General features: G+C 39.2%; 1 protein-coding gene across 1 annotated transcript in view; it reads left to right on the forward strand.

Moving 5' to 3' along the window:
• psmb7 (proteasome 20S subunit beta 7) overlaps window positions 1–23,713 on the forward strand; it is a 64,940-nt gene that overhangs the window by 37,830 nt on the left and 3,397 nt on the right. The window contains exons 6-7 of the mRNA XM_080212077.1: window positions 2,136–2,194; window positions 23,408–23,559. Coding sequence (XP_080068203.1) covers window positions 2,136–2,194; window positions 23,408–23,559 — 211 coding nt within the window. The remainder of the gene's footprint in view (window positions 1–2,135; window positions 2,195–23,407; window positions 23,560–23,713) is intronic.

A 23,713-nucleotide genomic window follows, 5' to 3' on the forward strand; every position in this document is an offset into this window, starting at 1 on the left:
GATGATGTGTTTTGAAGCCCCATGCTTTGCTCTGTGTGGCACAAATTGTTAACATTTCTCATTTTCAAAATGATGCTGAATCGCTTTTAATGCCTAATATAGAAGCTGTTATATATTTGCTGGATGGGAGGATTAGGAGTTGGTAAGTTTACACCACATGCAGTTGCAGTCCCATTTCATTGGATATTCATTGACTGTTTGAAATTGACAGATAAGCTATTTTTACACAATTTTAACATTTTGTAATCAATATTTTTAAAGAGTTTAGTAATTTCTTCTGTATGGCTGTCCAGATGGAGGTGACAGTGGTTTAGCTTATGAAAATTACTGAATGTTGATGGACAGGTGTCAGTGAAAGAGCTCATTAATTTATGGGAAAATAAAACATTTCTGTTTAGCAAAGCACAATGTACAGCATGTAATTTGTCCAGTGAACTGTCTTAACTTTGAGTCTCTGTAACATCACTCAATTTTATCCCACCATGGCTTGTCTGCTGTTGAAACGTTCGTTCATGCCGTTGTCACCTCAAGAATTGACTATTCCATTGCACTCACTTCTGGCTAGTCTCCCACAGGCTACCCTCTGTAAACTTGGAAGTTTTTCATAACCCTGCTGCCCACATCTTAACTCACAGTAAATCCCATTTTCCGATCACCAATGTTAAAGATGCTATATTATTAATTTGTTGTTTTGAAAACAAAGTTGCTATATCCAGAGGTTGTTTTCTTTGTGTATTAACAGACAGTTTGGTACTCTGAAGACAATATGTTTATAGTCTGGTTTAGACATGCACATACTGTACATTTCCGCACAATTTGATTTCCAGATCAGATATGTTGCTTTGCTGCTGTTTCAGCCTCAGTGATTGCATACACTGACTTTCTTGGGGCTTTTTAGTGAAGCCACTCCATGTTCAAAAGGGCAAATCCAGGCTGCCCCTTAATAAATGGTTAATCACTACATGATGGGTTGCCTGGTAATGAAGGAATAAGAAATTGTTTTATGATACGATCACATAAATTTCAACAGACAAAGAATGCACATTTAAACAGTGTCTTGTCATGTCCTCAGATGTTCCAAAGCATTTCATAGACTTTTAATTGCTTTAAGTGTAAGTCACTGTTACATAGGCAAATGTGACCACTACTTTGAACACAGCATGCTCCTGCAAACAACAAACGTGATGAATGATGAGATATATATGTATTTGGTGATGTCGGCAGAGGGAGAAATGTTGTCCAACTTCATGGATGGACATGGAATTTTTTTAACACGTGTCTGGATTGGTGGTGCAACACAGTTTAACATCTCATCCAAAAGACAACAATATCATTGTAGAATTTCTCCGGTACTTCATCCGTACATCAGCCCTGACTATTTGACCTATTTCTGGAAAGGCTCCGAGCCAGTAGCATTTTGATTCCATGATGACAGTAATTCTTAATAAAGCAAGCTGACCCTTGGGTATTTCAGCAGTCATTCTTTTGCCACCTCTGGTTGAACATCAGAGCTGTTTTATTCCTGACCTGCATTTTATTTCACAAATGTTTAATTTGCTCCTGAATTCTGGAATTGATCTAAGCTTTAATAGCTGTTGATAGTAATGTATTCTATATTTTAATCCTTTGTCTTAAAAATAATCCTTCCAACACTCTTTTGCACTTCCAGGACTATTTCGAGATTTTATGTCTGAAAGGGCTAGTTTGTCATCATTGAAGCGTGATCCCACCTACCTGCAGTCTGATTTTATTTTCAAGATTGCATGTGGTATGGTAACCAACACAACAGCCTTGCTGCTGCATCTGCTCCTGCAACTGGTTGGACAGCAAATAGAAGGACTGGACCTAATTTGATTTGGAAGTCAATTTCCAAAACAAATTGAAAAAATGTAGATAGTTACAAAAATTTGAGATTGCATTATTATTAGATCAGCAGGGGAGCAGGAAAGGAAAACAAGTTGTTGTCCATCTGTCTTCAATCCATCCAACCTGTGTACTAATAGTCTTTAAAACTGTGAAATTAACTACAGTACGTGTAGCTGTAACTAATAATGTGCTTAAATATTTTCACACTTTTATATTTGTAAAGCTTAACATAATACTTGCGATTTTTAATACTTTTAATTCTTAAACAGGTTCTGGATCTTTGGCAGCAATGGCAGTATTTGAAGATCGATACAAGCCTGACATGGAGGTGAGTGTGTGGCCACTGTAAATAATAGCTGATGAGTTTGCATTTTTATTGATCCTCAATTCAGGAAGAAAGAAGAATCTAAATATAATTCTCATTTTTTTAAATTTCTGTTCCCAAAAAGCTGAATGTATATGGTTTGAAAATCAGAATTTAAACACAACTTGTAACCAGTCTGGTTTCAATGCCATTGAGTCTGAGCGTGAATGTGAGATTTTTTTCATCTTTCCTGCTCACACCCGATGAAATTATTACCTTGGATGTGAATAAATTTCTTGTCTACTGTGCATTATGTGATTTTAGGTTTGATACTGATTAAAAAGCTAACTAAAATGCAAATTTTGAACATAGAAACCTTAAAAGAGTAAAGTTTACATCATAGAGAAAAATAAAAGTTAATTTAAAAAAATACATTTTGTGGGATGATAAAATTATTTACCCTATAATAAAGGAAGGTGGGCAAAGAATACCACAATTACTTCAGATACTATAGAAGGATTTGTATAATAACCAAGCAAGTTCTGATAGCAACAAGAAATGTTCTGGCTCTTGAAAAGCATGTTCTAAATTATGAAGGGATCATATTTTTGAATGAAAATAAGATCAGAATGGAACATGATTTGCTCATTGACTGATTCAGAACTTCTAAGTGTAACTTCAGGCTTCAGAAATGCAGGGCATGAGTATTGGAAAATCTCAAGTGAAACTTGAGAAAGTGCTTTTTTTTGTACAAAGTGTTTGCTATCTTCTGAAACAGCTGCATAAATGGTTTACCCCTGTATTTTTCCCTAATGAAGTAGGATGAAAGAGATTTTTCCTCAATGTCAACTTTATATTGGACAGAATATGCTTCCAAAAATATTGCAGAGGAATCAGTAGCTAGCCCTTAGATTTGCAAGACCTGAAAGTGACTGCACTTTTTGAAGTGGCAAATTAGGTAACTCCAGTTGGGGATATGACTTTAGCTAGGAGACAGCAAAGTTCAGTGTACTGATGTACTAAAGGAAAATAGCCATTTTGTAAGGAACTTCATGGAGGGGGTTTCAACCCCAAAAATGGGTGGTTTGGGTTGGGTGGGCAGGTAAGGCATTAAAAATAAGAAGTCTAACCTCAGTCCACCATTTCTAGGTTTAAGGGGTGAGAGTAGATGGGGGCAGGTTGATGGATTGCGACCAATCCAATCCCAGATAATCAACTTAAATAAAAAGAGGCTGCATGTCACCAGCCCCTTCTCACTTCACTCCTTCGTGCCCCAGGCCCCATCTTCTGTCCATCCCTGGATCTCCCTTCTAATCCACAATGCCCCCAAATGCACTTCACAATCCTGCTCACCACTGACTTACTTCTGTCGGTCTTCAGCCTCCATGCAAGAGTCTGTTCTCCTGCTCCCACTCCCTTGTGCCATCTAGTTGAACAAGGAAAACAGCTGACCAGCATAAAGCCGACAAGTGCACACCACTTTCAAACAGTGTTAAACTGGGTGTCACACTCATACTCCACTCATTTTGTATTGAAGATAGGACTTTATTAATACTGATGTGTATTCACAGCATGTAGATGTATTACAGGAATGAACTTGTAACAAAATGGCATAATGTTCTACATGCTACAAACAAGATGGGTGGGTTTTCCCACCCCCATGGCCCATAGTTGGCCCCCTGAACATGCCCAGGCACAGCCACAGCCCTTCCCTTTCTAGCCTGCCTCAATCCACCACAAGCAGTCCTACCCCATCACATCCCCCCCCCCCCCAACCCTGATGGCCAGCCTCGATCGTTGGCCTCCCTCCCCCACTGTTCCCAACTGCAGAGTATCAGCAGGACCCCCTGTCCCCTTGGCACTGCCCTATGCCCAGTACGCAATGACAGGATGTGCCCTGGGCTTTGGCAGTTTGCCAAGGACTGGCACTGTCAAGGGGGCAATGCCAGGGGGACACTTCCCCAGTGCCCAACCCTCTGGGGGAACCTTGATTGAGCTCTCCCCCACCCCACTGTAGCAGGGTCAGGATGCCAGCTCTCCACTTGTGGGAAACTGTAGTAAACCCCACTGGAGTGAGCCAGGTGGTCAGGAAGGCGAATGGGATGCTGGCCTTCATCGCGAGGGGGATTGAATATAAAAGTAGGGAGGTCTTGCTGCGGCTGTATAGGGCATTGGTGAGGCCGCAGCTGGAGTACTGTGTGCCGTACTTACGCAAGGATATTTTAGCCTTGGAGGGAGTGCAGAGGAGGTTTACTAGGCTGATGCCGGAGTTGAGGGGGTTGAGCTATGAGGAGAGGCTGAATAGATTAGGCTTGTACTCGTTAGAGTTTAGAAGAATGAGGGGAGATCTCATTGAGACGTATAAGATGATGAATGGGATGGATAGGATAGAGGTGGAGAGACTCTTCCCGCTCAGAAAGGATAGTAGGACTAGAGGGCATAGCCTCAAGATAAAGGGGGGGGGCGGTTTAGAACGGAGTTGAGGAGGAACTTCTTCACTCAAAGGGTGGAGAATCTCTGGAATTCTCTGCCCGTTGAAGTGGCGGAGGCTACCTCGCTAAATATTTTTAAGACGCGGGTTGATGGGTTTTTGATAAGAGAGGGGATTAAGGGTTATGGGGAGAGGGCGGGAATGTGGAACTGAGCCACGACAGATCAGCCATGATCTTATTGAATGGCGGGGCAGGCTCGAAGGGCTAGTTGGCCTACTCCTGCTCCTATTTCTTATGTTCTTATGAACCAATCCTGGTTGGAGGCAGGGAAGACACTAGCAGGCTTTCATTCACGGGCCCACTAACAGGGATCTGATGGTGCTGTAAATCCAGCACTGGGAGATGTGTAGAGGCGTGGCGCCCAGCTGGGAGCCCACAAAATGGCCTCTGCTCAAGTCTCTAGCCCGCAGTGCTGAAAAAGCAGTGCAGTGGGATGAAGAATTACACCCCACATCTCAACCTGTCCCATTGGGAGACTAAACTTTTGAATCATATCTAATTAAGTCATTCTGCCCACCACGTTAAAGTTATTTATTAGTGTCACAAGTAGGCTTACATTAACAGTGCAATGAAGTTACTGTGAAAATCCCCTAGTCTCCAGACTTCAGTGCGTGTTCGGGCACACTGAGGGAGAATTTAGCATGGCCAATGCACATAACCAGCATATGTCTCAGGCTGTGGGAGGAAATTAGAACATCTGGAGGAAACCCACACAGACACGGAGAGAACGTGCACGCACAGGGACCCAAGCCGGAAATTGAACCTGAATCCCTGGCACTGTGGGAAGCAGTGCAAACTATTGTGCCATCATGCTGCCCGTAGACTTCCTGCCTTTTAGACTTCACAAAATACCTCCTTCCATTCCCAGCGTACTGGAGAAGTTTTGGATCGACAGTACATATTCAAACTGGAAAATGTTGCAGAAGAGTTTGTGAATTATGCAATACTGCAGTGCTATAGTCATCAATATTGAGATAGTGTAGTGGCTCCATTGAACCTGTCATGGTGTAATGAACTTCTATTATAGTTGTTATGGAGAAAAGGGATTTAAAAGTGGCAAATTGAAGAGATCAAGGGTTTTTGGGGAGTGGGTGGAGTCAAAAGGATTGGGGAGTTTCTGTAGTTGAACAATGCAGGTAATATAGATCCTGCAGATAAATGAAAAGGTACCCCCTTCCTCAACTTCCTTCCTCCCCTTAGCTGCTGGCTTTCCTGAAGCTTGAGAAATCCTGTCTGCCAGGGTTAGATTAATTCTGAGTTGTACAGCTTCTTTATGATTAAATTACCAACCTATCTTCTGCAAGCAGGTTGGTTGGTTGCCTGCCCCCATTCTGCCTACTTTAAAATTGGAAGTAAGTAGGTTGGGATTCAGTCTCAGATTTTTAACAATTTTGTATCGTACCTCTTTTTGAGCATTAAAATTCACCTTTATTTCTCTTCATCCTTTTGAATCTTTCCATCATCTGAAGCCTGTGATTTAGATGAGCATGTACTCAAAGCTGGTATTGTCTCTTAACTCCTATTCACTTCCCAGTCCAAGCCAATGGATGTTCGCAATTCCATGCACACTCATTCGTGTTAGTAGTTTTGTTGCAGCCTTGTCAACTGGGGAGAGCCCTTTGGAAACAGTATAGCTGAGCAGTGGCACACAGTAAGGCTTCCTTGTTTTGCAGACGGAACAGGTAGTGACATGTTGCAATACCCAACGTTGATGCTTAATTGAATGTAAGGGCACTGAAGTGTATATGTGTTGTCCTTTGCGGAGAACAAGCATCAGCCAAAACATTTTTTACAGCTGCTAATGTCAGATAACAGTTGCTAATACTTATTTAGTTAAAGGAAGAACCAAAGATGATAAGAATGAATATAGATCACCAAATGTGCAGCAGGACATTCTTCCCAGTTCTCCAGGAAACATGAAAGTGTTATATGTGAAATGCAAGGGCATAGGGTTTAGTGATAGGGATTTGAATGCTAGAGGGATATCCTGGAGATTTTGCTTGATTTGCTTTCAGGTCAGGGGAAAAAAAGTGTAATTGCTTGGAAATTGGACTTTTGCTCCCTTGGGAGGTTAAAATGAGTACTGTGCAAAATTTGTATATAGTTTGTTAGAAGGAGTAAACTAGATGGCCTTTTCTAGTTGCATGTTTCCTTAGTTCATAAATCTTAACCTTTACATTACTGGTGATTTCCGTTTAGATGCCATTCTCTGCTGAACCATTTTAATATGCACCATAATGTTACTAAATCATATGTAATTTAATAGGTTACATTGTAATGACTCATCAAAATAAGGGTCCTGAACTGAATTCTTTGTGTAATGCATGTTATTAGCTTTGGTTTTCAAACTATGGTCACAATTTAGTTGTAGGTTTTGCATCAGCTGTATCCTTTCCTGGTTTGAAATGGTAATGTATCTATGTTGACCAGTCAGTCATTAGGGAAAGAATTCTTTTTAAAATGGTTTTCTGTAGGCACTGCAGTAAATGGCTGGCACATTACGTAAACATAGTTTGTTATTCTCTAACAAAACATATATATTTTAGCCTGCATTTTTGTTTTGATCTTGGAATGTGGGCAAGACCATTTATTGCCCATTCCTAATTGCAATCGAGAGGGTGATGGTGAGCCACTTTCTGCAGTCTATTTGACTTTTCTGTAACAGTTTGATACAGCAGATTGGCTTGCCTGGCCATTTCAAAGGGAAGTTAAGAATTAACCATGTTGTCAAGGGTCTGTATTTGCATATAAGCCAAAGCTAGGTAAGGGCAGCAGATATACTTCACTAAACAACTTCAGTGAACCAGATGGATTTTTTTTTACCACTACTGATGATAATTATCTGGTCATGATTACTGATACTAATTTTACATTCTAGATTTGTTAAAAATTGAATTTAAATTCCACCAGCTGTTGTGGAATTTGAAGTGGTGATGCTGGTGCTGGGGTAAACACAGTGAGAAGTCTCACAACACCAGCTTAAAGTCCAGCAGGCTTATTTGGTAGCAAAAGCCACTAGCTTTTGGAGCACTGCTCCTTTGTCAGGTAAGTGGGAGTTCTGTTCTCAAACAGGGCATATAAAAACACAAACTCAATTTACTAAATAATGATTGGAATGCGAGTCTTTACAGGTAATCAAGTCTTAAAGGTTCAGACTATGTGTACCTTCTCTCTCCGCTCTCTCCACTCACATTGTCTGTACTTTAAAGACTTGATTACCTGTAAAGACTTGCATTCCAACCATTATTTTGTAAATTGAGTTTGTGTCTTTATATGCTGTTTGTGAACAGAACTCTCACTTACCTTACGAAGGTACAGTGCTCTGAAAGCTAGTGACTTTTGCTACCAAATAAACTTGTTGGACTTTAACCTGGCGTTATAAGACTTCTTACCATGGAATTTGAACCCATGTCCCCATAGCATTAGCCTGGGCCTCTGGATTACTTGACAAGTGAAATTATCACTGCACCGCTATCTCCAGGCTATACTCTCTTTGTGTAATCCTGAATACGAATAGAGAGGTTTTAGTGTAGTTGAAACAAATAAATCCATAGAATCCTGACAGTGCTGAAGGAGGCCATTCAGCCCATCGTGTCAGCACTGACTCTGTCAAAGAGCGCCTGACAGCAAACTATTAGTTTAGGTTTTTCATGCATCCCCTTGGAACATGTTCCTCCTATTGATGGCCAAGGACACATCCTCACTAAGGCTAAGTCCACAGCCATTTACACTCACACTTACATCAGGAGGTTAAGCATGGGTCCACCTTCTTGATCACCACCATCCAACTCAGATCCCCCCAGGGCCTTCTGAACCCTTCAAGATCCATGAGTGCTACCCCAACCAGATCCCTGTTAGTGTACTGATCACCCACCCCACCGCCACCCAATGAGCGGTCACTGGCCCTGTGAAAGGAAAAGGGCTGAGGCTGAGAAGCTGCCAAGAAATGCGTCGAGTATCCACATCCATGAGGAAATTTAGCGCACGGAATTTGGTCATTTTAAGGCATGAAGCAAATTAATATGAGTAAAGGGGAAATTGATCTCACAGAAATATGCTAACTATATCATGGGGATGTGTTCTGTAGCTGTATTTTACAGGAAATGAGAAAAACAAAACTTATTCTCTTTTTGGTTCTTTGCCACATCACAGAGAATGGAGAAGATTTATTTACATTGTCTTTTGTTTGTTTCATGTTTCTATTGTGAATAGGAGTCAGATATCTTGGGTTGAGAACCCATGTTCTCATATATTAAAATGGGATAACTTGCTCAATATAAACGGTTTTGATTTAAGTAGTAGTTTCCTGGAAAGTATCTTTTAAAAATGGGATACCTTGTATTAATTTAATAATTAGATGCACTGTAATGAATTATAAGAATATAGAGCAACATGTATTAGTCAAGTAATCTCAAAAGTAGGAAATCTGAGTTGCAGCCTTAGTGGCTATTCATTTTTTATATATTACCCATCTTTACATTATGCTGAAAATATTCTGGAATTATATACCTGGGTGAGTTGATTCCAGGCAATTCTGGTGAAGGATGAATGTATTTGACCGTACACAGTTCAAGAGGACATTTCAAGAGCGAAAAACTTCGGGAAGGAGGAGAAGGAAAGAAACGAATCTTAAGAACATTCATAAGTAACAGAAGTAGTCCAAATGTCCACTTAAACTTGTTACACTATTGAAAACAATCATTGCTGAACTTTCACATCAATTTCACTTTCCTGTCCTCTCCCCATATCCCTTGATTCCAAAGTTAGTAATCTGAAGCCTGAATGTTTTTGACAAAGCATCTGCAGCCCAGAGGCTGATTCACGAGCTGAGAAGAAATTTCTCCTTGGTTCAATCCTAAATGGCTGATCTCTTATCCTGAGACCACACTTACAGCCAGGAGAAACAGCATCTACCTCATCTAGACCTATAAGAATTTTATACTTTACAACGAGATCACCTCTCATTCTTCTAAACTACAGATAAAATAGGCCCTGCTATTTTATCTCTATTCCTGGGATAGCCCTTCTTCCATTCAGAAATCAATCTAATGAATCTATTGCATCCCTTCCAGGGCCAAGTAGTCCCTTTTTTCGGTAAGGAGACAAAAACTGTACATGGTTCTCCAAGTGTAGTCTCACCAAATCCTATATAATTACACTAAGATTTCCTTACTCTTATAACTCCAGTCCCAATGTAATAAAGGCTAACATGCTACTTGCTTTCTTAATTGCTTGGTGTAATTGTATGTTAACCTGCATGTATATAAGGACACCCAAATCCCTCTGAATAAAACGTTGAAATGTTCTGTATTTTCAAGGGAAGAATGTACAAGACAAATTATTTTCCATTTACTCGGAAGAACTCAGTATCTGCATGTGAGCTTAGTAAATGTGAAGGTACAAGATAAGTATTGCAAAGACTTCCCAGCCCTGATGTGGTGGGTCTCCCTGTGGCAGATGCAGTGATCCGTTTAAATCCCCATCCCATTGACTTCACTGGGATCGAAAGATCCCATCAGTGGGACTGGAAGATCCCATGATTGGGAAGGGCTGGAAAATCCTGCCCTCTGCATTTGTGTAAAATCAGTGTATTTTGGGTGGCAACACATAAACACATTGAAAAGATAAATTATTCTAATTAACATGTTAAGTTCCCACACATGAAGAGCTAAATCGTGACAAATGTTCCATATTTTAAAACCATCGAAGTGCATGTAACATTTCTAAAACATTTACATGCATTTAATGTACATTTCTAAAACTGTGTCATTTGAGTAACTTGTTCCTTGGCCATCAACCAATCCATTTCTGTTATGGACTGGTGAGTTGACCTTCCCAACAGCACAAAAGAACTTGAATGTTCCTTATTGGTGGAATGGCTGATGTTCCAAGTTCTAGCTTGCTGCTTTCTAATTCAAATTGAATTTTATTAAATCATGGCATATGTCTGGGAGAGACAAAAGAAGTTTTGTTGTCCATCCATTTTATTTAACTTGCACTTTTTCTTTCCATTTTTCGCCCACACTGAGTACTGAGACAGGGAGAGCCAGCTTACAATTCTCACATTAGGTATTACAGCTGAATTAGGTGTCTACCAATACATCATGTCATTTGAAATGTTTTTCCCCAGCTTCCATCTTGAACATTGCAGTCAATTGCAATGCCCCTAATTGAACTGAGAAGAGACATTTTTGATCTCTTAGATTCAGTTCCACCTTGGAGCAATGTACAAATTCTCTGAGCCTTTGGGGAGTTCTATTTTCCTAACCAGCTACAAATAATTCACTGGCTTTGGCTTTCTCCTCTTGTCCTGTTGAACAGAGAGAAACCTGTTTTCTGAGCATCCAGCATTGGGGTGGGAAATTTACAAAATTGATTACTTCATATGCATTGTTCCAGTTAGAGATTGGGCTTCTCAAATATAAGAAATGAGAAAACAGGTTGTGTTTGAACATACCTTTGTTTCTCATAGTTGCAAGATTTTAATGGAAGTAACTAATGTATTCTAAACAATCGTGGCCTGTGGAGCTCTTTTACTTTCGTTCTAAATGTGCCATGTGCTGTTATTTTAACAATACTCTCCTTTCTACTACTTGTCAAATGCTTTAGGAGGACGAGAGTGAATAAAGGGTATGTATACAACAGCATAAAATTTAAAAGCAAATGACCTGCCGCCCTTGGTTTCAACTTGTAAATTAGTGTTTATGAAGTAATTATGCCAGTTTAATTAAGGCAGCAGTTGAAATCCATTGGAAATGAAGATCCCTGCTGCACTAAATCATTGTTAAAAGTAATCAATGAATGAATAAAATGTAAGCAAAATTAAAGTCAGACTTTTCAAAAGAGCTGGCCTGCTTTTTCATTCTCTTGTGTTGTCATGTAGTAGAGTCCCATGAGAAGCTCACCACGGCAGACACTGAGCAATATTTATAAATCCATGACAGGCAATAATGGCAACTTGAAATATTCTTTTGCATGAATCTTGAGCACTACTCAAAACTGCAGCCATATCAGATTTGCGATGGCAGCTGTTGAGCCCTACAGTCACATTTTTAGGCTTTGAAGGCACTCCAACTTAAAGAACAGAGGCTGGAGGCTTACCCGGTTTCTGTGGGTTGCTAGCACTTGGACTCGCTGCTTTTGAAGATGTGCCACCACCAGTTCTGCCAGTGCCCGAGGCAAAGCAGTACCAGCAGGACCTGTTTTGTGCACAGCCTCTGAGTTGTAGTCTTCAGATGTAAGCAGCAAATGCTTTGTCAATGCCAGTTGCTTGATTGTCTGGTCCCTTGTTGCACAGCTGAGAGATAAGCTCTACCCAAGACCCTTCAGAGATGAGTGGTGAGATGGATGGTGATGTGCACAAGTGCCACTTCTGCAGCCTGATTTATGGTATCATATTTTATACTGATGCAAGTACCGGCCTCTAGAGGGACACTTATAGATTGCTGAAGATCTGAGCAGTTTCAGCCCTGATGGGCCCATAGGCTTCAGAATTGTGATGCCAAGCACCAAACAACTACTATAGAACGATATTAATTTGTCATTTGGGCAGCTATGGATCTACCTTAAACAACTAAATCAGCTAAGCTCATGCAGTACTTACAATGCACTGCTTTTGCAAAGTAGAATATGCATGTTCTTGTGCTTGGATGGCCTTTCAGAATTTCTACTTTGATTTTAAAACTAACTAAATATGAGAAAGGAGGCATAAATAGGAATGAAATGCCCACAATATTGTCCCTTGTCAAAATGACCACTGTTCTTGTTTCTTTTTATGTTTTGCTTTGTTTTCAGTGTATATACATAATAATGCTTAATGCACCATGAAAATAGCATAGAACCAGTAACATTTCAGTACTTCATTTTATATTTTCAGTTGTTAATACAAGGTTTTCTTTAAATAATATTCTATTATACATTTCTGGGTATTTCTCAATTTGCCTCTTCTTGGTTGCCTGCTGACTTTTATAAACCTCTTGTTTTTGCAATTCTTCATTGCTTTATTTTCTTTCCGTCAGGCCTGTTGCCGTGATGCGAAATCATTCTAGTACCCTCCTCTGCCACTTTCCTTACCTCTCTGTTTCTTGCCCTATGGCATGAACTGAACCGTCTTTTCTCGTGCTCTGAAATCAGAGAATTCCAACTTCAGGAGGCTAGGATCGTCACATCGCTCGTTAGGAGAACAAGAATGATTAGATCCAGGCTGGCATCTCTCACAAATGAAATGTATTTTTTTCATAAGCCCACTCCAATAGAGTTTGAGAGCTCTGAATCTGACTTGTATGTAAGTGACTCCCTAGTTTTTATATTTTTAACAATTGCATGTGTGGGTGAAAGAGCAAAGTTATAGCAGGAATCCTGGCTGACTTTAGATTACAATCTGTGACCCCACCAGAAACTGCAAGTTTGTGGCTGTAAGGTGAACAGGATCAGACTTGGATGTAAAGGTTAGGTTGCTGACTACTGTTTAGTAACTATATGAGTTTCCTTCTTGGCTGAATCTGATGCTTGCACAGATCTGATCTTCTCCTGCACCATGACATTTACCTTCATGGCCTCTGTGAGATTGTCAAGGACTTAAATGATGTGTGTCTGTTTTTTTCCCTTGTAAATTTGTACTTCCTGAAAAGTATTTGAGATTTCCCATCTAGTTTATAGAACCTCAATAATCACCTGAATTGAAGGTTAGGGTTGACTTACAGTCCCAAAAGCTAAGTATCGACAATGGCTAAGCAGCCAGCCATCAGTAACTACAGCTTGATAAGTTGTGTAGTAGCAAACTAACCAGTTGCTGGATTTACTTAATACAAGATAGGACTGCAAAGAGATCTTTAAATGTCTCTTCACTTTGATAAAACTGAGGTCAATCACGGGACTAATTCCAGAGTCAGATATTTAATTAGCAATAAAATGCAGGTTTGCTACCAAGCTAGAAGTTTAATTTATATAATCCTGATGAAAGTGGCTGCATAATTTTAAGAATCAACATATTGCTGTCCTATCGGTGTTGATGCTCAGAAATATTAGAATATAGTGATTATTATTTCCGGTATCCGAAGCAAGTAGCAAAGCTTGGACAAAAACATGTGTTTTTATGGATGACGGTGAAAGAGACACCTATGAGCAAAGGGAATAAATACTTTCCATTGTCCTTGAAATTTCCAACATATAGATTCCATAGGAAGAATAAATATGAATTTGTACACTTGGTCAGTTTTAACATGATTTGCAAGTTGAATGCTAATTTTGAACAAAAGTTAGAAATGGAGGCAATGCAAATACCTATCTTTAAAGTGTGTATCAAAGTGCTGTCTTTCACTCTGGCGCTTTCTAATAGTTACAGTCACTAATTTGCTTTTTGCCCTAAAAATAACACATTTGATCTGAAAGACAGGATGCTTGGAGGCAGCAGAAATTCCTCAAGACCATAGCAAAATAAAGCGAGCACTGACTGTCATGGGCCAATTATATTGAATTGTATTGCATTTTATATAGCAAACAAGAGCTGGTTGAATGCATCACATCATTCGGCTCCCATTTACCACAATAATAGCACATATTCCAGAGCTCAGTGCCACCAGAGGTTGTTTCAATTCTTGCTTTCCTATCACTAAACAGTGGCAGAAATTCAACATTCGCAACAGCAGTGATATATAGTCACCAGGAACAAGACTGTCCTCAGCCACACCACCCCCCCACTCCTTTCCACACTTTTATTAACTATTATTGTTGCAAAGTGCCAGTTCCATTACAATGAAAAGTTGGCTGAAGTGGCATGCGTTTTTTCAAATTCTTGAGAGAAGGCATTGAAAAACAATTTTTCTGTTAACATGGTGGAAATTAACTGAAAACTTTTTATCCTCTGAATTACACACACTTTAATCAATCTCATTTAGATCACATCTGTCAGATGGAAAATGGGAGAGTAATGACAGGCTGCATATGAATTCTGTGTTTGTAACTGACAGTGATCCAAACAGCCTGTGTGTGCCTGCCATAGGGCTCAGGTGTGGAAGTCCACAGGCTACTACCACCAGCTGACATTTTGAGTTTTAATGACTCCATAGAAAGGTGACCGCTTGCTGTGAGGTTTGCTTACCAGATCAAGACAGCAGGCAATGGAGATAAAGCAAGACTATTAGTGTCGTGGTGAATACTCTGACAAAGCAGTTTTAAAAAAAAGTCTTGAGGCTCTTGGACTATCGTGTCATTATTTCAGTAGCTCTACACTCTGTGCTGACTGTTCGGACAATTACACTGCATAACCTGGAGGAAACAAAATTGCCATTTTGTAAAAAGAATTCTGAATATATTAATTGTCCTTTCCCATAGGAATACTTACAAAACCCATATTTTATTGAATTATGCAACGTGCAGCCAGATTACAGAATGCATTATGTATATTTTAGTTTATTTTCAACTAGCTTTGTTTTGTGTTGTAAAAAATTTATGTCAAAATATTGACATTGTATTTTTTTAGTATCCTGGCATAAGCTAGCTTCGTTATTTCTATTCTAGATGGACGTTAATGGTGGCTTTGTGAACTAATCATGTTAAATTCCTATTGATAATGTTTGTAACCAAATCAGTGTTGTTTGAAACATATACTGCTGATGAATTCATTTAAACTTGAATTACTGATCAAACCTATCTTGAAAGCAACCTAAGGCTCTAGGGGTGGCAGATGTTAAATTTGCATTGAAAGTAACATACTTAATGTAAGAACAGTGAAATCAATGGGGAAAAGGCACTTTGTTTGAATTCACAATCATAGTATTTGATTTTATTCCCCTAAAACTAACAATGAAAACCATTTGCTTAAAACTTTCAGTGATAAGACTTTATAAAGAAACCCAGAAGTGTTAGTATTTAAATTTTAAACAGTGCTTATAGATTTTGCTTTTCATTATAAGGGTAAATGATTTGAAAAATAGATATCCAAATTTCTGTAGCACGAATAACATAATCGTTTAGGTGCTACAAAATGGTCAGAAGAGGAAGTATTAGAAATTGCTTGAACAGTTTATGCATACATCGTGACTAAAGAACTCCTTAGTCTTGCTACTTAAATACATAATAATAAAAATGTTAAATTCGTAAGCATATAAATATTAAAATAATCTTTTCCAATAAACTAAAAGTCAAAGTTCTTAGTTAAACATAAAATTGCTGAAGGATTGTTAATCGTAAAACATAATATTGAGTTTCTGAGCATAATGTTGAGCTTTTGAGTCATTTTCATTAAATACAATGGATAGCTATCAAAAATTAGCAGTAGCATTATACCCTCCCATGGTTAGGATAATTTTAACTGTGTATACATTACCTTTTTGCATAAAAAACTTGTTACTCCATTGTAAAAATATAACTTGGCATTAACCGTAGTTTGTATAAACAATTGAGGATTGCCTGCAGTTTACACTGCTTAACAGCTGAATGCAAATAGTGTTGAATTATCTTGTAGATTAAATAATATTGAATAGAAAATCATGTTATGTTTTGTGTGCTCACATAATTTATATTAAAGATGTATTCCAGGTTCTTGAGCACAAAATCAAAGCTGATGCCTGCATGCAGTATTGAGGGAGTGCTGCATTGTTTGAGGTGTCTCTTGGACGAGACATCAAATTGAGGCCTGGATGGCCCCTCTGGTGTAAAACATCTCATAGCACTATTTCAAAGAACAGGGGAGTTATCTCCAATGTTCTCCAGTTGGTCCCTCAATCAGCATCATTGTTACATTGCTGTTTGCAGGCATGTACTGTGCACAAATTAGCTGGCGAGTTTCCTGCATTGAGACAGTGACCACAGTTCAAAGTACTTCATTGACTGTAAGGTCCTTTGAGACAAATGCAGTCATGAATGCTGCTATAGAGTTTTTTTGTTATAGTTTAAATTTTAACATTAGCTCAAATTATTGTTAAACCTTTATTTGTCTTAAAAGAAAACATTTTTAATAGCCAGCTTGGAGCTTATCAAGAATTTTTACCTTAAAGACAAAAATATTTTATTTAAAATTTGTTTATTAGTGTCACAAGTAAGCTTACATTAACATTGCAATGAAGTTACTGTGAAAATCTGCTAAATGAAAATATGTTGATAAGTACAGAGTAGCAGTAGCAATAGAAATGTTATTCTACACTTTTTTCTTCCAACGAAGATGTTTCTAAGTTTCAAACATTTGTGTTTTCGTATGGAAGATGTGGTGATAAAATTCACTGCTCATTGATGACTGCTTAAAGTTCCAGATGCTTCAAATTGGTTGTTATTTGTGTTCACAAATTTATTGCTTCCAAGTTCAGAATTCTTGACAACAGTAGGCTATTTTAAGGCCTAGACTCTTCCCTCGATAAGCTCCAATTCCTGTTGGTGTGCAGTTCTTCAGATAATGAGCACAGATGCAATATACAGCTGTCAGAAATTAATTTGTATAATCTCAGATTGTGTACCAGTAACCGAACCTGCATGAAGTTCAGTACTGCAGCAATATATAAATCACTTTCTAAAATGACAATGCTTAGAGTGCCTCCTTGTATTAAATGCAGCAGATTGGCAATGTTATAAATATTTTATCAAACACAGTTGTTGATTAGCAGTACATGCTGAGATTTTTATTTATTTCACACAGTGTTAAATCCTTTGGTACCTTCTGAAAGTGGCCATTAGTGGTCAATTTAATGACTTTTGGTATTGCTTAAGCTTGCTGTGCGCTGTGATACAGCTGAGGTGACCGTTACATGTCTGGTGTAGACCTTTTCACACTTTGTGCAAGTGCTGCTCATTTGTCATCTGGCAGTAAATCGAGCTGCACATAAGAGCCCAGGGACACATTCTGTGATGGTCTGATGGAGGTGAACAGATAGTGCTGTAAAGGCTGCTTGTCACAGATGACTTGTGTTGTAGAGCATCATTCTGTGCAGGCTCCTTTAAGGTAAAACACTTAAACTCCAGGGGATGAGATGCCTAAAGTAAGTTATTGTAAGCAATTGTGTTTTTTTTTGCTGTGTGTTAAGTTAGTGATGTTAATAATAACATTTGCCAGCATTTGCAGTTGATCTTGAAAATTGTGTGTCTGATCTCTGTGCTAAAAGATGAAGGAATCTGCTTCATTTTGAAAATTGGGTCTTCACTGGTTGTTGAAACGTTTTAGAAAAAATTTGAAGACATTGCAGCTAAAGAATTCCACTTAGAATTGACTTGAGTTAGCCGGGAAAGAAAATGGTTATCTAAAATAGCTCATGTAGTTGGATCATGGTTGCCCATACGAATATTTTTAAAAATTTTGTGCCATTATTTTTCCCATGCTAATCATCTCTGAAAACATATCTGTCTCGATTGAAAGTCTTGTTTCTGTGCAACTGTGTGTATGATTAGAAGATTCTGTGATTTTGGTGAGCCTGTAACTTTGCTGATTGATCCAGTTAATCATATGATGCCACAAAGCCAATTAAGATTGTTGGGGGAAAAAAATCAACCTCCTTTCAGCTTTGATGATATTTCCTCTCCCTACCCCATCACAAATGTATATTTTCTTAAAATAGGCTCCAAAGCATGTGATAATTCTGGGAGAGAGTCTTCCAGAGGGTGAGGAGTAACAGTACTGAATGAAGAGAGCAGATAGAAAAGGTGTAATATTGTCTGAGGGATCCCAGGGTAGCTTGTCCAGGGAGCTGGAAAACCTTTAATTTGGCCCTGTATGCTGACTGCCACTGACATGGGGACGCAATCCATAGTTCTGGCAAAATCTCCTTGATTCTCAAATGTTTGTGTCAGAAGACGCACAGTGCTACACAATCAGCACCAACAGAACCAGCCCAGCCTCAACCTTCCAACCCTCAAGCCCACAACCTTAGTATCTTTTGTTGTCCTGATGGATAAATGAAGCCCTTAAGAGACAGCTGTGAGAATGCGATGAAAAACAAACTGGCGGCATCAGCTCAGTAGAGACAACTTCTATGGAATAACATGCTTCAAGCCTCAAAGTACCCATGAGCAATGTCATAGGAAATCTGCTTTACATTTTCTTGCTTTGCTAGCAAAACTGCACTGCAGATACAAGACTTTTAAAATTCCTATTGAAGTGGATGCTATTTCTTTCCAGGTTCATAAGAATGAATTGGCATGTGAAAATCCATATTTTTGAATAACTGATGGATACGAGGGACAATCATAACTAACTATGTGTATGAGCAGCTAACTTAGTGCACAGTCATGGTATTTTTTTATTTGGTCTCAAAATATCTAAACCTTGCACTTAATGAGAATTTATTTTGCATGGTCTTTTTGGAAATTTGAATTGTTTCTGCTTATTCTTGGACTGAGTATTGAAACTTGTGGGCGGCATGGTAGCATAGTGATTAGCACTGCTACTTCACAGCTCCAGGGACCTGGGTTCGATTCCTGGCTTGAGTCACTGTGTGGAGTTCACATGTTCTCCTCGTGTCTGCATGGGTTTCCTCCAGGTGCTCCAGTTTCATCCCACAGTCCAAAGATGTGCAGGTTAGGTTGCTAAAAATTGCTCCTTAGTGTCCTGAAATACGTAGGTTAGAGGGATTAGCGGGTAAATATGTAGGGATATGGGGGTAGTGCCTGGGTGGGATTGTGGTCGGTGCAGACCTGATGAGCTGAAATGGCCTGTTTCTGCACTGTATGGTTTCTATCATTCTTTGAAACAAGCTTAATAATTTTTGATGCTGTGTTGACATTATAGTTATGGCCCCTGTAGTATGTAGGGGTGGTTTAAGATTGTAATCTATTATGGACAGTTGAAGGATAAACAACAGTAGACCAAACTTTAAAGACCAGAAGGTGCGATCTGAGATGTCAGGCTGGGGAAGATGATGAAGATGGGTGGTGAAGCCATGGATGAATTTGAAGATGAGAGTTTTGAAATCAATACGTTGGGAAATAAAGTCTATGGAGTTTGGCATGTTTCTTCAGGTGAGTTGAACATGACTGCTCTTGAAACAAAATTTGAGTAGTAGCACCTAGCAAAATTGAAGTCAATGGAAATAACGGGACAAACTCTCCACTGATTGAAGTCATACCCAGTACAAAGCAAGAGAGCTGGAGGTTGATCATTTCAGCCCCAGACGTCATGGCATGTGTTCCTCAGGGTGGTACTCTAGGTCCTACTATCTTCAGCTGTTTCATCGGTGACCTTTCCTCCAACACGAGGTCAAAAGTGCAGAGGTTTGCTGATGATTGCAGAGTAATCAGTACCATTTGTAACTCCTCAGATACTGAAACAATTTATGCTTGCGTGCAGCAAGACCAGGCTAGTAAGTGGCAGATAACATTCATGCAACACAAATGCCAAATAATGACTGTCTCCAACAAGAGAAAGTATAACCAAGTCCACTAGACATTCAATAACATTGCTATCACTGAGTCCCATCATCAACATCCTGAAAGCTACCATTGACCAGAAACTTGACCAGGCCAGCTATAAAAATACTGGGGCTACAAGTGTAGTTCAGAAGCTGAGAATTTTGTGATGACTGACCACTTAACTCCCCACAGCCTGTCCACTATCTACAAAAGGCAGATGAAGTGTGTGATGGAACACTGTCCTCTTGCTTAGATGAATGCAGCTCCAACAACACTCAAGAAAGCCAACAAAAAGACAAAGCAGCCCACCCAAAGCATTAAACACACGCTCACTAGTGCCCAGTGGCAGCAGTGAGATTACAGAATACTACAGTGCAGAAGAGACCCTTCAGCCCATTGAGTCTGCATCAAAACATGAAAGGCTGTAACCTGCCCACCCAACCCCACTTGCCAGCACTTGGCCACAGCCTTAAATGTTATGGCATGCCAAGTACTCATCAAGGCACTTTTTAATGGATGTGAGGCATTGCACCCCCACCACCCTCTCAGGCAGTTTGCATTCCAGACCATCACCATCCTCTGGGTAAAAATGTTTTTACCCAGATCTTCTTCTCGAAACCTCCACCCTTCACTTTTAACTTGTGTCCCCTTGTAATTGATCTTTCAGCTAAGGGGAACAGCTGTTCCTTATCCACCCTGTCTATGCCCCTCATAATCTTGAACACCTCAATCAGGTCATCCTGAGTCTTCTCTGCTCCAGAGAAAACCAACCCAAGCCTATCCAGCCCCTCTTTATAACTTAAATGTTCCATTCCATGCAACATCCTTTGCACCCTTTCCAGTGCGTTCATGTCCTTCCTATAATGTGTGACGAGAACTGCACAGTACTCCAGCTATGGCCTCACCAAAGTTCTATACAACACCATCATGATCTCTCTGCCTTTGTAATTTATACCCTGATTGATAAAGGTGAGTGTGCCATATGTCTTTTTCATCACCCTATTTACCTGCCTTTCCGCCTTCAGAGATCTGTGGACAAACACGCCAAGGTCCCGTTGTTCTTCGGAACTTTTTAGTTGCAGATCTTTCATAGTATACTTCCTTGTCAAATTACTCCTTCCAAAGTGTATCACCTTACATTCAGGGTTAAATTCCATTTGGTCTATACCTTCCTGTAATCCAAGACACTCAACCTCACTGTAACCACCCAGCCTAGCTTTGTGTCATCGGAAAACTTACTGATCGTATCCCCCACAGTCATCCACGTCATTTATATAAATGATGAACAATAGGGGGGCAAGCACTGTTCACTGGCCCCCGTCACTAAAGCAACTGTGTGTCATCACCCTCTTTCTCCTACCATTAAGCCAATTATGAATCCACCTTAACACATCACCCTGTATCCTATGTGCATTTGGCCCACGCCTCCAGAGGAGATTGTGACCTGAACACAGCGCTTTAGACCACTCGGCCATCCTGATTTGCGTTACAACAACTCACCAGGTCTCTTGACAGAAATTTTTAAACTTTAACTCTAGCACCTAGGAGAACTAGGGTAACAGTACATAGGAACATCTTCCAACTACAAATTCCCCTCCAAGCCCCACACTATTCTGACTTAGAACTATATCACTGTTCCTTCACTGTCACTGGGTTAAAGTCCTCCCTTCCTGACTGTATTGTGGGTGTACCGTGCCACATAGCCTGCTGCAGTTCAAGAAGGTGACTCCCACCACCATGTCAGACAATAGTCAGCAATTGGTGGGCTAGCTAACGATGCTTACACCCCATGAAAAGAAACAAAATGCAAGCTCTAATGTGCTGCATGTGTTAGAATTTTGTCAGAATGGAAATGGGATGCTGACAATGGGAGTGTTGAAGAGATAAAGCTTTGCAGTGACAAAGCTATAAGTGAGGATTTCAACAGTGTTAGCAAGTTAGGAGTGTGTCAGTGATAATTTTGAGGTGTAAGTAAGCAGCCTTCATTGTTGAGCTGGTATGTGGTTTAATGCTCAGATGATGAGTAAATTCCTTTTCCTGCTTTTATTTCCTACTTTTAGTTTTATGGACTTTCTTCATAGTCACTGTGAAGTTGTCTCTTTCTAAAGAAAGCAATCGAAAATTCAAACCTTTCCTGAGAACTTGGGTTTTATGTTTGCCTGACATGGTTTTGATTTCTATTAAAAAGATCCTGCTAATTGCCAGTTGCTTATGTTTGCCACAAATATCAATACTGATGGTTTAAAGCTGTAACATCTCCTAATAGACTCACTTGAAATGTACACAAATTCAATCTAATGTCAATTATTTGCTAGGTTCCTTATTGGTTAGCTGAATGCATTTTTAATTCGGTTTGAAAAAAAGATCTATGATACAAGAAAAAAGCAAACAAATCTGCAAAGTCGTGAGGTTTAATAATTTAAAGTACTGTGTGCCCCTGAACAAATCTCTCAAAGATTAAGATATTAGAATATGAATGTTTTTAATAACTATCACATGTATTGTGCAGGTCACAAGAGAATGCACATGATGCAGAGGGAATAGGCTTGATTGTTGTTGAGATAGTTTTAGGATTCTCCTCGGATTCACTTCTGCGTTGTGTGCACATAGTAGCTGCATTACCTTTTAAGTGATCTTCCTGCAGAATGCAAAATCATACACCATTAGTTTGTGTGTGCTATCCAGTTTTTTTAATTGGGTAAGACTGTTAAAGCTGCTTTGTATGTAACTTTTGTTCTTGGTCAGTACAAAGGCAGAATCAGATGGAGTATAACTTGCAACGTCTTGTATATGACTATTAAAAAGCGTCATCCAATAATTTGTGAAAACAAGAAGTTAAACTCAATTCAAATTTCTATATCTTTCTTTCTTTTAATATCCTATTTGACTTCCAGGCATGACGTCGCAAAACATGTCGTAGGTTGCACTGATGGTAAACTGTTAAATCTACAGTGAGCAGATTCACTTCATATACAAAAACGTAATTAAGACTGTATAGTTTCCTTAACATACACATGCATTCCCACATATGTTACGCTTGGTGAAAAATAATATGCAAAAAAAATACGAAAATGATTGCAAGTAAACTCATTTCTGTAGTTCTCCCAATAGAGGGAGCTATTGCTGTTTAATTGTGAAATGTAACACAGTGTTGAGTTAAGGATATGAAATGGAGTTCTTGGAATAATAGCTGGCAGGAAAACTGTTCGATTTTCCAAAGTGCCTCAAATTATCCTTTGGTGCGAAGTATCAGTTGCTAGTGTTTGTACATAGATCTTTGTAGCTAAAGACAAATTAGATCATCCTTCATAGATATCCATACATAGATATTTTCATATTTAACAATTTATGAATTATTTTAACTTTCTATCTTCACTCCAATTGATGAGACATATCTATAAAACTTTCCTTATAGGAGGAAGAGGCTAAGCAACTTGTACGAGATGCCATTGCTGCCGGTATTTTCAGTGATCTTGGGTCAGGAAGTAACATTGATTTGTGTGTGATAACGAAGAATAAATTGGATTACCTAAGACCTTTCGACATTGCTAATAAGAAAGGTGTACGGTAAGCAACTTTTAATTTTCTTTTGCACTATATTTCTTTGTTTACTCCATGGAAATTCTGCAATTTAAAATTATTTAGCCGTGCTGCAGTGCTAGGCGTTCGAGCTAGATTGCATCAGTAATTTCCTAGTATGGTGGGTTCCAGGTTTTTCCCA

The sequence above is a fragment of the Carcharhinus amblyrhynchos genome, chromosome 25 (genome assembly GCF_965287045.1).
Source record: "Carcharhinus amblyrhynchos chromosome 25, sCarAmb.v2.hapA, whole genome shotgun sequence".
NCBI classification, from domain to species: Eukaryota; Metazoa; Chordata; class Chondrichthyes; order Carcharhiniformes; family Carcharhinidae; genus Carcharhinus; species Carcharhinus amblyrhynchos.